The 14,238-nt window shown below is 35.5% G+C and overlaps 1 protein-coding gene across 4 annotated transcripts; it reads left to right on the top strand.

Annotated features, from left to right (window-relative positions):
- The first annotated feature begins 233 nt into the window (after positions 1-233).
- Positions 234-12,804, top strand: LOC140765554 (serine/threonine protein phosphatase 2A 55 kDa regulatory subunit B beta isoform-like). Of its 4 annotated transcripts, XM_073104696.1 has the most exons (15): positions 237-659; positions 3,276-3,379; positions 3,472-3,567; positions 3,766-3,885; positions 5,139-5,345; positions 5,526-5,617; positions 6,601-6,719; positions 9,459-9,582; positions 9,746-9,869; positions 10,951-11,019; positions 11,129-11,220; positions 11,310-11,387; positions 11,833-11,900; positions 12,034-12,187; positions 12,302-12,804. In XM_073104696.1, the coding sequence occupies exons 1-14, from the start codon at positions 542-544 to the stop codon at positions 12,165-12,167; spliced, it is 1,545 nt and encodes a 514-aa protein (XP_072960797.1). In that variant the 5' UTR covers positions 237-541; the 3' UTR covers positions 12,168-12,187; positions 12,302-12,804. The 4 variants fall into 4 exon arrangements, with proteins under 4 accessions (XP_072960799.1, XP_072960797.1, XP_072960798.1 ...); XM_073104698.1 differs by having other exon boundaries at positions 234-659; positions 12,040-12,804; XM_073104697.1 differs by having other exon boundaries at positions 5,139-5,342; positions 12,034-12,804.
- Positions 12,805-14,238: the final 1,434 nt, after the last annotated feature.

Raw genomic sequence — 14,238 nt, 5'->3', positions numbered from 1 at the left:
ATTTCTGTTTGCTAATTGGACTTAGTCTACTTATTCGAATAATTTTGCGGCTAAATATATGCTATTCTCATATAGATGGATAAATGGTTCGCTCTGTATGACAAGTAACATCTCGTTTATAAAAAATCTCACACCTTTATCCGCGTATTGTGGTCTAACCACAATAGGTAGCCTCTAACTCTTTACTATATTCTTGATTGTTATCCGAGTTATATCTGAGGTTAGGAAAATAAAGAATAGAGGCTCCAATGATGGAGTGGATTAAAATGCCGAGGAAATAACCAGGAAAAAGGAAATTAGAAAGACACGAGAGAGAACTTCTTCGTGTTATATTTTTCTTTTCTCCTACTCCATTGCGGCCTCGTCGCCAACGTCTCCATTCTCGGAAACCCTAATCGACGACGGCAACCGGAAGAAGCCCTTCTCTTTCGAGACCTACCGCCGACTGCAGTTGATCTCTCCTCCAATTACTCTGCGATCGCGGTTAGATCGTTGATGCGCGGTACCTTCCAGTGATCTCGCCGCGATCCTCGTGGGAAAGATGAACGGAAAGGGGCCCGAGGAGGCGGGAAGCCCTGCGGATTCGCCGCCTCCGCCGCTGGATTGGAGATTCTCGCAGGTATTTGGGGAACGGGCGGCGGGAGAGGAGGTGCAGGAAGGTATGATCTTTTGCCGTTTTTTGGATGGTTTAAGATTGTCGGATTTGGGGTTTTATGGCGTCAGATTGCTTCTTCAGAGTTTCGTGGCATTTTGGACCGGTTTTAGTTGGAAGAATGCTATGCAATTATTGTTCTTTGAAGGCGCTTTGATAGTGGGGTTGTTGGTATCTTGATTGGGGTTCATTGGGAACAATGGATTCAACTCATTTGGATCAATAGGCTTTTGCACTTACGTGAAGAAAAGTCTGGAATTTGGTAAAAATTGAAAGTGCTATGATAATTCGTCTGCTGTTCGTGATCGATTTGCCTCGGTTGCTTATAGTTTTACGATAGCCATATCTGCCCATTTGACTTAGATGTCAACTTTCAGTGTGCGATTTGGTGATTGTCCTTTGAAATTACGTTTTCCCTTTTGAGAATTTAGCTGAAGTCCGGTCGTTCTTTAATTTATTTTTGTTTTTTTGCCCTCACGCTGGATTCTTCTATGCATTCTGTTAAACTTGCTGGCTTACACCTTGAGAATAGGAGAGAAGAGAAAATGTTCTACACCTATTTGTGTTGGATTTTTGAGGAGGGAAAGATTAAGAAAGAGAAAGAAGAAAAAACCCACCAACGGTCATAAAAGTTTGCTCAAGCTGAAGTAAAGTATAATGTCAAATTAATGTTGGGAAGAAGACTTTTTCACATGTTCTATCTCCAACTAGGTTATCTTTTGTTCTCTGTTGAGCATGAACTTTTTCTTCTATGGAAGCTAAATTATAACTATATATATGTTTGTATGTGAATATACAATTATACATATACGAGCGAGCTCTTTAGCTACAAAGAAAACTTGCTATAGAGACTAATTTGTTTGTGAAGTGCAACATTCATTGCTCATTACTGCTCGAATCTGTCTTTTATATCTCTTCTCTTCATTTTCTTACTATTTTTACTGATTATCCTTGTGGTCAAACCTCTTCAATGTTGGAAAAGAGCGCAATACTCTTTTATGTGTATGATAACCCTGATAAGAAATCTTATATAAAATCAGATAGAAACAAAATTTGTCATATCAACTATGTCCCTAGGTATTAAAAGGCCGTAAGCGGTAGACGGATGGACAAGAGATCACATAGTGCCTAGACTCTAGGTGGGTGCCAATGCGGGCGCTTAGAATTCAAGATGATAAAAGAAATTAAACAAAGAAAAGAAATAGTAGTTCGAGGAAGAAAAATTAATACCTATAATCTAAACAATATACTAATGCAGAACTATAGTAAGCTATTTGAATCAACTAATTCTACATGTATAATAGCTTTGAATTTCAGAATCAATCTACATACTAATATATGGTACGAGAAGCTAAGGCGATCACTTAGGTGGGATCTAAACGAAGTTTAGTTATATTTATTGTAAGGTGGGAGCCTAGGTATTAAGGTGGAAGTTTTTTAAAACAATGCTATTTCCATTCATTTATTCTGCTACCAATAAATTCCATGCTGGACCAACTAATAATTGTGTGAATCCCGTACAATAGCTACATCTAGAAAATTTCAGAAACTAATAATGCAGCCTAATGAAAGAGGATCTTACTGCTTGATGAATGGAAAAATATGATTTACTTGATGATTGACCTTCTCAAATTTTGTGAAAAGTGGAACACTTTCTAATCACAGGGTTGCTTAGGAATTGGAAATTATGGATCAAATTTTTTGTAACTAAATGATAGTCATAACTTGTAAGATCATCACTAATTTTGAAGCCTCCAGTTTAAGGTTGTTATCTTGGCTGCTCATCATTAACTTATTTATGAGCTGCTTGTTTACCGACATTTGAATTGTTCCTTTGACCAGTTGATGGTTCTTGTGCTACGAGCATTTATTTAGAATTGATCTTTGATATTTTCTTCAGATATTGGTGCATCTTAGACTACTTGTTCAGCCTGTAAATGCATGTTCTGAATCGCTTGATGTTAGACACTAGGATTCTAAGAGGACTATTTGGGTACGTATTTTAGGTTTAGATTACTTGTGTCGCGAGCATTCTTGAGACATGCTGCCACTTATACAGCCCTCCCAAGTCCCAATGAGTCCGATTGTGGAAATTCCCAGCAATTGATGATCTCAGTTGGTGAATTTGCTTATACACTATTAAGAGTATTTGTTGTTAGGTATTCGAGGACTATCTCTGCACAGAGAAGATAATGAGTGTACTTGCCTACCCGGCATTTGCAACACTCAAGCTACTGTCTGATGATCTGATCAATAACAAGACATTGAAATATGTTTGAGATGTTTGAATACTAGATGATAGTTCTAGATTGATTATTAAAAGTTTTTATCTCCAAATTAGTAGCATTAGTAATTTGTAAGCTAAACAGTAGGGAAGCAACCACATTGTAAAGTTTATTGTAAAGTTCCTTATTTTTAGGACCTTTTGTTTTGGTAGTTAACTTATCTTGTTAGGAAAATTAATATTTTGTTTTTCCAGATTTCTCTTTCATCTCAAAAGAATCTTATTGTTGTATTAAAATGATTTAGGGAGAGTCAATGATGTTCCTTTTATTGTGATTTCACTATTAGTGTTCCGTGTGGAGTTTGCCTTTCTTGCTGACTTGATAAACTGTTTTTCCAGTTGATATTATCTCGGCAATAGAATTTAATAAATCTGGAGACCATCTTGCCACTGGAGATCGAGGAGGACGTGTGGTTTTATTTGAAAGGACAGATGTTAGGAATGTAAGTAAATGTCACTCATTTACCTCACTGTAGACTTCCTCTTTTATTGTGATTTTTTCCTTGTCATTTAGCTTTGACAATTTCACATGCAGCATGGTAGTCGGAGGGAAATGGAGAGACAAGATTATCCAATTAGCAGGCATCCGGAGTTCCGATACAAAACTGAGTTTCAAAGTCATGAACCTGAGGTATTAGTCTAGAGATTGTAACAAATTGCAGAATAGGTTGACCCTGACGTGTAATTTTGCATTGGCTACTTGATTAGCCCTAGCTGCTGGTGGAAGGACCAGCAATAAAGTTACATGTCATCATGTAATTTTGTCTGAAGTGTAACTTTGATATAATCTTTGTGGATCATTTTGCTAATTCTAATGTTAATGTTTTAGTTTGACTATCTTAAAAGCTTCGAAATAGAGGAGAAGATCAACAAGATCAGATGGTGTCAAACAGCCAACAATACACTTTTTCTTCTTTCCACAAATGACAAAACAATCAAATTCTGGAAGGTATGCCAAAGATCTCTCCTTTTTGTTGCTTAACTATGTCTCCATCCTTTATATATTTTTGAAGAAATGTTGTGCTTACATCAGGATAGTGGTTTAGCAGATCCATCAGCTTGCCGTGAGTAATCTGATGGTCCTCAAATTTGTACTTGCTGTGAAATAATGATATTATTTGTTAAGTTTTAATTATCTGCTTTCATTAAGATTTTATATTACATCCGTCACTGGCTAGTCTACTTTTTACATACATTATCAGTGGAATATTCTTTAGCTTACTATGTTCTGTTGTATAACAAGAACAGTTTTAGATCCTTCTAAAAATATAGTTTTCTCTCTTTATCTCTCAAGATTCTGGTGTTGCTGGTCATGAATGATAGCTCTAGTCTCACTTACAAATTTTAAGTTATAGATGAGCTTTTGAAGTTTTACGATGAGATAATTTCTGCTAGCTTCATCACACCCGAAAATTCACAACTTATTGGTGGTTTTTTTTTTTCCTTTTCCTTTCGTGTTTGTGGGTTTTAAAAGTACCTTCAATTTTGATGTCATCCTATTATTTGCTGCGGTGGAGCATATTCTGCCAAAATTTAGCATAGATCAGATGCTATTGATTGATCATGGTAAGCCCATATTTCTCCATATGGAAGTGCTGCAGATGCATAGAGATGTGGGTAGCTGAGGCATAGGTCATATGTCCTGAAAATAGGTGGCCGAGTACTATTTCTGTAGCCCTCTTTGTATGATAGGCCCATTCCACTTTCGCCTTTTCATACCTTATATTTAGGATATTTAGGATTATTTAGCAATTTCAAATGATATTAGCAAATAAGAAAGAGTTAAAGATAGCCAGATAATAGTTATGTGAATGATTGCAGCAGCATATGTAAGTGAAAGGAATTAACTTTTAGTTGTGCTTCGACTCTTTCACTCATTGAGCACTCAATTTGGTATCCTGAAACATCTATAACTGTCATCTTCTAGAAAAAAAATACTGAGACCAGTTTTGATTGTTAATGGCATTTATACATATTCTAATGTTTATGTTGTTGCTGACGGTAAAAATGATTTTAAGAAGAGAATTCTTGGAAACTTTTGCTGTTTTGTACATATTGATAATTATATTTGTGCATGTTCCTCATCTAGTTCTATAATTTTTCAATTTGTCAAGGTGTCATCTGCTTTCATGCCTTTCTTTTTTCAGGTATTACTGTCACATCTCAAGTTTTTAGATGCTCAGTTGTGTATTGCTTGAACAGGTACAAGAGAAGAAGGTTAAACAAATAACTACGCTGAATGCTGATGCTTCCCAAACTGTAGGAAATGGTAGCATTGCTAGCTCAAGTGCTATCAGTCCTAGGGTATATCTTCCAAATGGTGGATGTTCAGAAAGGCCCGACAATTATCTCAGCAACGACTTCTCTTTTCCTCCCGGAGGATTTCCGTCATTGCATTTACCTGTGGTAGTTGTACCTAACTAGTGTATTAGTCACAATGATGGCAACACATGCATCAGCAAAGTTCTAATCCACAAAATATTTGAATTTTGCATCATATAATTTCTTTGGTATATGTTTTCGATATCTTTGTACAGTATGATATCTGCTGCTTGACAATTTGCTATTATTTTCTCATTGCACATCTAGGTGGCGAGCCAAGAGACTAACTTTGTTTCTAGATGTCAAAGGATTTATGCTCATGCTCATGATTACCACATTAACTCTATTTCGAATAACAGGTATATTTGTATCTTTATCTGTAAATCCTCACTTTTCTACTTGATTCGTTGTTGTTTTCTCCTTTAAGTTGCAGTTTTACATTGTTCCTTGTCACTCAGCTTGCTTCATTTTGTAGGTTTTCTTCGTCAAATTCTGAATATCAATTTTTGTTTGGATCATTTCAAATCTTCTATTATAGCGCAAGGATCTTAATGTTTGATACGTATAAGAAAAAATGCTTAATAGTCAGATGTTCTGATTCTTCTGGTAGGCTGCAATTTTTTATGATTTTTAAGACCTTATGGAGCTTCAGTTGTCTGTCGACATTCATTATGATCATTTGGTTAATGACATGATGATAAGCTACGATTTCTAGAAGCTTTATATTGACTGCAAACATACTTCTAGTGAGGGTTATAGAACAATATTTAATTTGTTGTGCATATTTATACCTCTAGTTGATATAAAGGTCATACATGCATTGCGACATTCCATTAATCAATAGAGCAGGTTGACTTTATCAGGCAAGCAAACTTTCATAAAGTCTTCTTTTCTTATTGTTTGATGATTTCTCTTCTCCTGTTGAGCAATCCAGTCGCCATTCTTCATAGCAGCATTAGACGTTTTGGGAATTGTTAATTGGACCTTGAGAATTATTATCATATGATATTGGGAGGTGATTATAAATTGTGTATTTATTACAGATAGTAAGTACTACCTTGTGAGAGGTCATGGCTCTCAGTAATCATTGATGGATACATCTTTGAATTGTTGCAATTTGTGCTTGCAGAAACAAGCTAATACCTCTAAGTTACTTTGATTTTAATTTTCCTGTCGTGACCAGTTTTTGATAGTAATTACTGTTATACTATCTTTGTTTTTTTTTATGGTACTAGTGTTATAACATGCTTATGTTATTAGGTCATATGCAAAACTTAAGAATACAAGATATTAAAGTGTATCATAGCACACTCATGTTCTTGTCCTTTTCTTTTCTTTCCAGTGATGGTGAGACCTTCATATCAGCAGATGATCTGCGAATAAATCTATGGAACTTAGAGATTAGCAACCAGAGTTTTAACATTGTTGATGTGAAGCCTGCAAATATGGAGGACCTAACAGGTACCCTACTGTTACCTAGAGTGATTGTAATCATTGATCATTCTATGCTGAGGGCATAGATTGGAAATGGGATATCATGGACAATGAAACATGGGATAAATTTTCTATTTGAAACTATGGAGTTTGAGTGAAATGCTATTATTTTTTTTTCCTCCTTGTAATTGTTCAAGAGGAATCACTTATATTTCAACAAACCACTCTTTTTTGTAATCTTACATCTCTATTTTCTGCCTTATTTTTCTCTGCAATTGATAATTGTATGATGTTCTTTTACTTCTTTTGAGTTAATGTGACATCTCAGTTGTGCTTCGAATTTGTTTAGTTCATGTAAATTCATGCCATTCTTTACTTCAGTAACATCAACATATGTCCAGATAATGGATAATACTGACCATGAAAAATGATATGGGAACTGCTGGAACTGCCTGAAATGTTAGTGGAATTACTATACCTAAAATTGGAATCAATGATCCGTGGCTTTAAAATTGTTTAATTTGTTCTGGAACTAAAGCTATGGTCCCCTATTAATATTCATTAGGAACAAGAACATGTTTAGTGTTATTGATGTGGAATAGCTGACTTGCTCTGCTTGGGCTTCACATGTGCATATTTTTGTATCTCTGCAGGTCTTCTTTTGGGTTATTTATGGACCATTTGTTCTTTTTCCTTCTTAAAATGCCTTGTTATTTATTAGCAACTGCTTCGTATTGACTGGCCAATAAATTGCTGTAATTTGTCTGATTGTGTTTTTCTGCTTTTAAGTTGCTTTTTTGTGGCCATCTGGTTATTACTGTTAAAAGACTGAACATATACACTGATGACATCACCTTAAACCATGCTGTAGCTTCATTTCTCTTGTTTAAGACTTTTACAAATGAAGGATCAGGATTTGTCATTTCTGCAAAATTATATTCACTTATTCTTTCTGATAGAGACCAGGGAGGGCAATGACCTTTGAAGGATGAGAGAACGTTACAAGATACTTCCCTATTTGTTTTTGTGTTTTTGTTTTTTGCGGGGTGGGGTCTAAGGGATCAATATAAGGAAAAGAGTAAGGAAGAGAAGGTAGAAGCAAATGTTTAGGTGGAGAAGATAAAAGGAGGAAGAATGGGATGGTTGTGCATTGAGTTAGGAATAATAAGCGGAACTTGCTTGTTCTTCAAGGTGGTTGATAACGAGAATTGTGGAAGGGATAGGGTATCAGGAGAGAGGGGAAAGAAGTTGTTCATCAGAGAGAGGTTTTACTTTGATTTAGATCAAGATATCTATTTAATTGGTTTCTGATTTGTAAAATTATATTTCTTTGAGACAGGACAGTATTAGTCCTGACTCAGTTGGTTTCCTTTAATTGTGGATATTGGCTCGAATGAAAGCTTTGCACATATGACATAGCTTGCAACCAGCTAGGATTATTCCCGTCTCCTCATTGTCTGTTTTTTGGTCAGCTTGGGAGATAGATTACTGATATTACATTTTATCCAGTCAATGGAAACTGATTTTCACAAACAAGTTACGGTTGATGATAGTTGGGGTTGAGAATTTATGAAATGATGCTGAGAGAGAGAGAGAGAGAAGGGGGTGGGCGGGGGGCGTGGGGGGGATAGTGGATGATGATATATGTTCTCTGTTTACCCTCGACTCTTGTAACTGCGTTCTTTTTGTATTGATATTTGAAACTGCTGAGTTAGAAGTGAACCTTTTTTCCTAATAGTAACTACCATGTGTTTTGAAAACATAGGATATCACTTTCTGCTTTACTTTATCTACAGAAATATCAAGTGCAACAATAAAGAACATTTAGTTCTCAGAAAAATTTCTTTGAGACTTTGAATTCCATTATTAAGTAGCTCCTTACTATTATGCTGCATCATGAATGTTAAATCATACTTGGTTAAGCTGGGAGAAAGGTGAGTTATGCATTTGCTTACCTAATGATGTAACTAGTAGTAGGAAGTGGTGGAATATCTAGATATTGTACAGTCGGTTTTCCACTATTTATTTCTATTCCTCTGTGTAAATAATTAAATATAGATTCACAGTCAATCACATCTTCACCATCAAGAGTAACTGTCAGTCAAGAACCATTGGATTCACTCTCAGGGTGCTGATGCTTCATGCAAGTATAATGAGATGGTTGACTGGCATTTTCTATAACGAGATACAGTTATTAAGAATCTGTTTTGCTTTTTAACATACATCACTTCTATTCTTATTTATTGAAACATGGGATGTTTGGACCAAGTTACCTGCTCTATGCTGGGAATTTGTACATACTTTTGTTGTGGATCTTGATAATCTTTAGTAAGATCTTGGTTTATCGTTCATTCAAGTTGAGAATCTAGCAGAAAAAAGAGAGGATTGGCTAGTTAACTTTTGGTTCGTTTGACCTCATTGAGATTCAATTTCTGCTAACATATGATTTGTTGAGGAAAGGGCTGATGATATAAAATGCCATTGAGGATGATTTTTTTATACCTAATAATTTTTATACAAATTTTCATTTATTTACAGTATTTCCATAATTTTTCATTCAATTTCTGTTTAGTTTTTCCCCTTGGGCTCAACATTAATGTCATATTTACTTTTGAAGCTTTTATTTATATTACCCAGTTCTTTCTTCTTTCCTTTGTTTCTTTTTATGTTTAAGATATGCTGGATCATCAGCTTTTCCATTTTCTTAAAGCTTTTGATTTTAGCTGGTAACGGATGTTTTACATTGTAAATTTATTTCAATTTCAGAGGTGATAACTTCTGCTGAATTCCACCCAATCCATTGCAATATGCTAGCCTATAGCAGCTCAAAGGGTTCTATCCGGCTTATTGATCTGCGACAGTCGGCATTATGTGACAACCATTCTAAACTGTTAGTAATTTCTTGTACACTTCTGTCGCTGCATTCCCTAGAGCATCTTATATTCATATGAACAAGATACTGAGTTACAATCATCAGGACAAAACCTTCTGATAATCCTCTGCAGTTGCATACTTTTTTTATTGTAATAGTTATTGACTTAGCATTTAAGCAGGTTGGAGGAGCATGAAGCACCAGGTTCAAGATCCTTTTTCACAGATATAATTGCCTCGATCTCGGATATTAAATTTGCAAAGGATGGAAGGCATCTTCTCAGTCGTGATTATATGACTCTTAAGGTTCTTAATTTCACCCTTATGCAAATTGTTTTCCTGATGCATGCCCTCTTAATTTTGATGTACTTTATTTTCTGACACAACTTCATTCTTGATTCAAGTGTCTAATCTTTTATCTTGGCATTTATATTATGTGGGCCCTTTGGTTAATGTCAATGTACTTGCACCTGATACTCAACACCTCGGTGGGATGATGGTGCTTTTCTTCACATGTTTGAGAAGTTCTAACATATTATGATTCTATGCTCATCCTGATCATATAGTCAGACCCAAGAACTTGTAACGCTGCTCTAATATCCATCATTATGATAATTTGTTTATTGTTTACTGTATCTTAATGTCCATCATTAAGATAATTTCTTTATTGTTTACTGTATTTTGTAGAATATGTATTCTGCTGTATCCACCTGCTATTGGGACTGAATTGATCTATAATGAGATTTATGAAGCAGGCGAACTTCAAGTTTCTTATTTTTCTCTTATTTTCTTTTAAAGTTTGGTTGATGTGGAAATGGCAATTTTTGATGTCATTGGACAAATGTAAGAATAGCAAATATGAGCTTTGTACCACAATGTTATGCTGCTGTGGATTCTTTCCCCATGCTGTGCTTTACCTATTAGATAGCAAATAAACACAAAATGCTTGGCAAGGTTTTTATGCCAAATGAACATCTTTTGGCATTTTCTGCTTGGTTGAATTTAGAGCGAATTCAGAATAAGAAATTAACATAATTCATTGTTATTTTGTTCAGACGTTTGTTCATTTTGATTGCACTTATTCATATGTAGCATTGAAAAATAGCTGAAGGGAAGATGATAAAAATATCAAGATAGAAAAACCCTCAAGTTTAGTGTTAGTAAATAGAATTGTGACTAACGAAGTGGGCAGGTCTTCCTCCTAACGAATTCTTTAAATATTATGGCTAGTTCCTGACCAAAGCTGTATTGTGCCTGATGTTTGGGAATCTCTGGTTGCACTGGGAAGTCTGGAATCTGCCACCTGATTTTGTGGATTGAACACAATTTTAAAATCATTTCATCTGCATAAGTATTACTTACTGATCTTTGCCTCTTATATCACCAGCTATGGGATATAAATATGGATTCAGGTCCTGTTGCAACTTTCCAGGTGCATGAATATTTAAGGCCAAAGGTGAAGCCTTGTCATTTAAATGACTCAATATTATTTATATACTTTGCCTTAGAAAGAACAGCCTGGCTGTAACCTGGGCAGAGTTTGTGATGATATTTATTCTTTGCAGCTATGTGATCTGTACGAGAATGATTCAATCTTTGACAAATTTGAATGCTGCCTGAGTGGGGATGGGCTTCGAGTTGCAACTGGTTCTTATAGGTACTCATTTGAGCTTATCATTGGTTTAGAAGCATTATAGCGCATTGCTAATATCTATTGTGACGCTGGTTCTGTCTCTGTAATTTCAGCAATCTATTTCGTGTATTTGGTTGTACACCTGGAAGCACTGAGGCGACAACTTTGGAGGCCAGTAAAAATCCTACTAGGTATATTACCAAGATGATAATAGCTGTTCAATCATTAATAAATTTGAAATATAATTTAATGAGATTTCTGAATTGTTCATTTCGAGTTACTTAACAGCTTGTATGTGTTATATATGTAGCAACTCTTTGAAGTATGCAGTTTTAATACTCAATACTAGAAACTCTACATCTGCTATGCACATGCAAGTCTTTTGTTAAATGCTGGTATTTGTATTGGGTGAAAATTATCTCTGCAAAAGTTGGAAGAGTAAGTACCTGGATTTTATTGGATAAGAGGGGAGGTTGCATATAGACTATGCCCTGTTGCAGGAACAATTGAAGTCAATATGTCCTGGGAAGAAAATTTACCTGTGTTGATCTTTCTAATTCAGAAGTATACCACCTGAGGTGTTAACTGTTCTCCAATTTGTCTATGTTTTCACTCATTTATGTGGAATTTGTACAGGCGTCAGGTTACAAATCCTACAAGGCCTGCTAGATCTCTGAGCAATTTGACTCGTGCTGTCAGACGAGGTGAGTATGCAAATGAAAATTTCAGCCTGTAAACTTGTATTCCATGAGCTACTTTAGTTACTCCAAATGCTTTTTAATGTACCACTTGTTATTCTTGTTTAGACATCCTCATATTTACATTGATTGGCGACAGGAGCAGAAAATCCTGGAGATGCAAATGGAAACTCATATGATTTCAGTACCAAATTACTTCATCTGGCTTGGCACCCCACTGAAAATTCTATAGCCTGTGCTGCTGCAAACAGTCTGTATATGTATTATGCATAGAGATATCCCTGGAAGGAGAGGTATTGTCAATTTTTTTTGCTTAGGTTTTCTTCTTGTGAGAGCTGCTGGCTTTTCACATGCAACCAACAAGATGGTGCTGGAGGTTGTCACACGTTTTACTCTCTTGGAACCAGAAGAGGCTGTTGGAGTCTTGAGGGAATCAATTGTCTTGCATTTCTGGCGGGCCGCATCTTCTAATTCTTTTCGAAAATTGTAAAGTTCTCGGTCCCATAGTATGATTGTAGCTTCCTACAACCAATTTGAGAGCAGCCCAAGGGACTATGTTGAAGATCGCAGAACGGTTTTCTTCAGTTAATCCTGCAATACAAAGGGCTTGGGTGCGTGTATCAGGATGCTGAAGCTTGTGGGAGTTCTAAATAAAATTTTCACCTAGCTGTGCTAACCATATTTTTATTTCAGTTAATCCAGCCTCTTATTGGTATTTGAATCGATAATTTGTCTCGGTTAACCAAATCATTTGATCTCCATGGCCATTTGATTGATTTAGCTGTCAAAATAAGTAGTCAAAAGTTTCTATGTTTTCTTTTTTTAATGTACTCTGACCGGTATATTGATCTAGTTCGAGTCCAATGTATGCTAGTTGATTTTATCAATTGAATAGCCCCAATTATGAGTATCTATTCTTACATGACGGATCTGCCTATTGTCTTATCTACTTCTCTTTCCTTTTCTTCATCTCAAACCTAATTGCTACGGCTACTGAGAAGTATGTTTAGCTTGTAATGCTTTTCGTGTGACTTTCTACACGACAAGGGCGTGAAAAGTGTAATATAAAGGAAAGCAGTGAGTGTTCAGAGTTTCTGCCATGTTGAAAAATCTCATACAGCAAAAAGCTTTCTCAAATGCATTACTCCAATTTTTTCAATTCGTAAATATCATCAAGATGAATCTATGTATCCAATCTTTAATCTTTAAATTTACATATCCTTTTAAGCAAAAGAAAGCACTTCATATTCAGGTGCTATTGCAACACTTATTACATATTTATTTGTGGGGTCCAAATTTCTCCCACTTGATCTTTAATTAAACTCCAATCCATATAATTTAGAAATGTCGATGTACATATTTCGTTTAGGATTAATTATTCAAATTCAAGTTTGACAAGCAAAATCCAAATCCAAATTCTTACAGAACTCACAAGAAACATCACGCCCATTTTAAATGTCCTGAAACATTCAAACTTATCCTCGCTTCTTCTCAATCAATTTATTCAATTCCCGGAACTCACGCTTTGAGAGTAACATTTTGACTCGAGGAAAATTAGAGCTACATGCACATCAAGAAGTAACAACTCTTCCTAAATGACTTCGCCTATTTCAAATTCAAGTTTGACAAACAAATCAAAATCCATATTCCGACAAAACTGTGGAGAAATATCGACTCAAACTTGCCCTCGCTTCTTTCTCAATCAATTAATGTTCCCAATATTCACTTTCCGGAACTTACGCTTTGAGAGTAACATTTTGACTTGAGACCATCATCAGTAAGTTACAACTCTTCCGACTTATTAGCCTAAGAGCTGTCACCTGTCATATACTATTATTTTCCTCTACGATGCTAATCTTTGAAGCAGTTAATTACCAGTTCTAAATATCTAAATCACCTCTAAATAACACGCAAGGTTTGATGCAAAAGAAAATTTTAAATTAGCAAGCAACGTGTTTATATATATAGATATATAAACAACACCACACTACCTATGTAACATAGCGTGACACTTTCGCCTCGAACGACAGTTAAGAACAGTTAGAAGCGAGCCTGGTAGGATGCCACGTGTCACCACGATATATATATATGCTCGAGTACTAATGATGCATGAGAACTTTATAAAAGAAGCTATGTTAATGGCATTAAAAAAGTTCTCCAATCAAGGAAATTGGGCTTGCCTGGGGACCCACCAGTTAAATCATACTCCCTTGTAGAAAATCCTATAAACCCAAAGCCTAAAAAAACCTTTAAAAATTAGAGATAACTAACCCAAGTAGTTGTAACTAAAAGCTTGGTTATTATTGTAATTTTCCACGCAGCAAACTTCTGATTCACTATATAT

This window comes from Typha angustifolia, chromosome 8 (genome assembly GCF_048772165.1).
Source record: "Typha angustifolia cultivar Huaian chromosome 8, ASM4877216v1, whole genome shotgun sequence".
Lineage (NCBI taxonomy): Eukaryota > Viridiplantae > Streptophyta > Magnoliopsida > Poales > Typhaceae > Typha > Typha angustifolia.
Note: the sequence above shows the minus strand (reverse complement) of the source record. Positions and strands in the feature narration are given on the sequence as shown.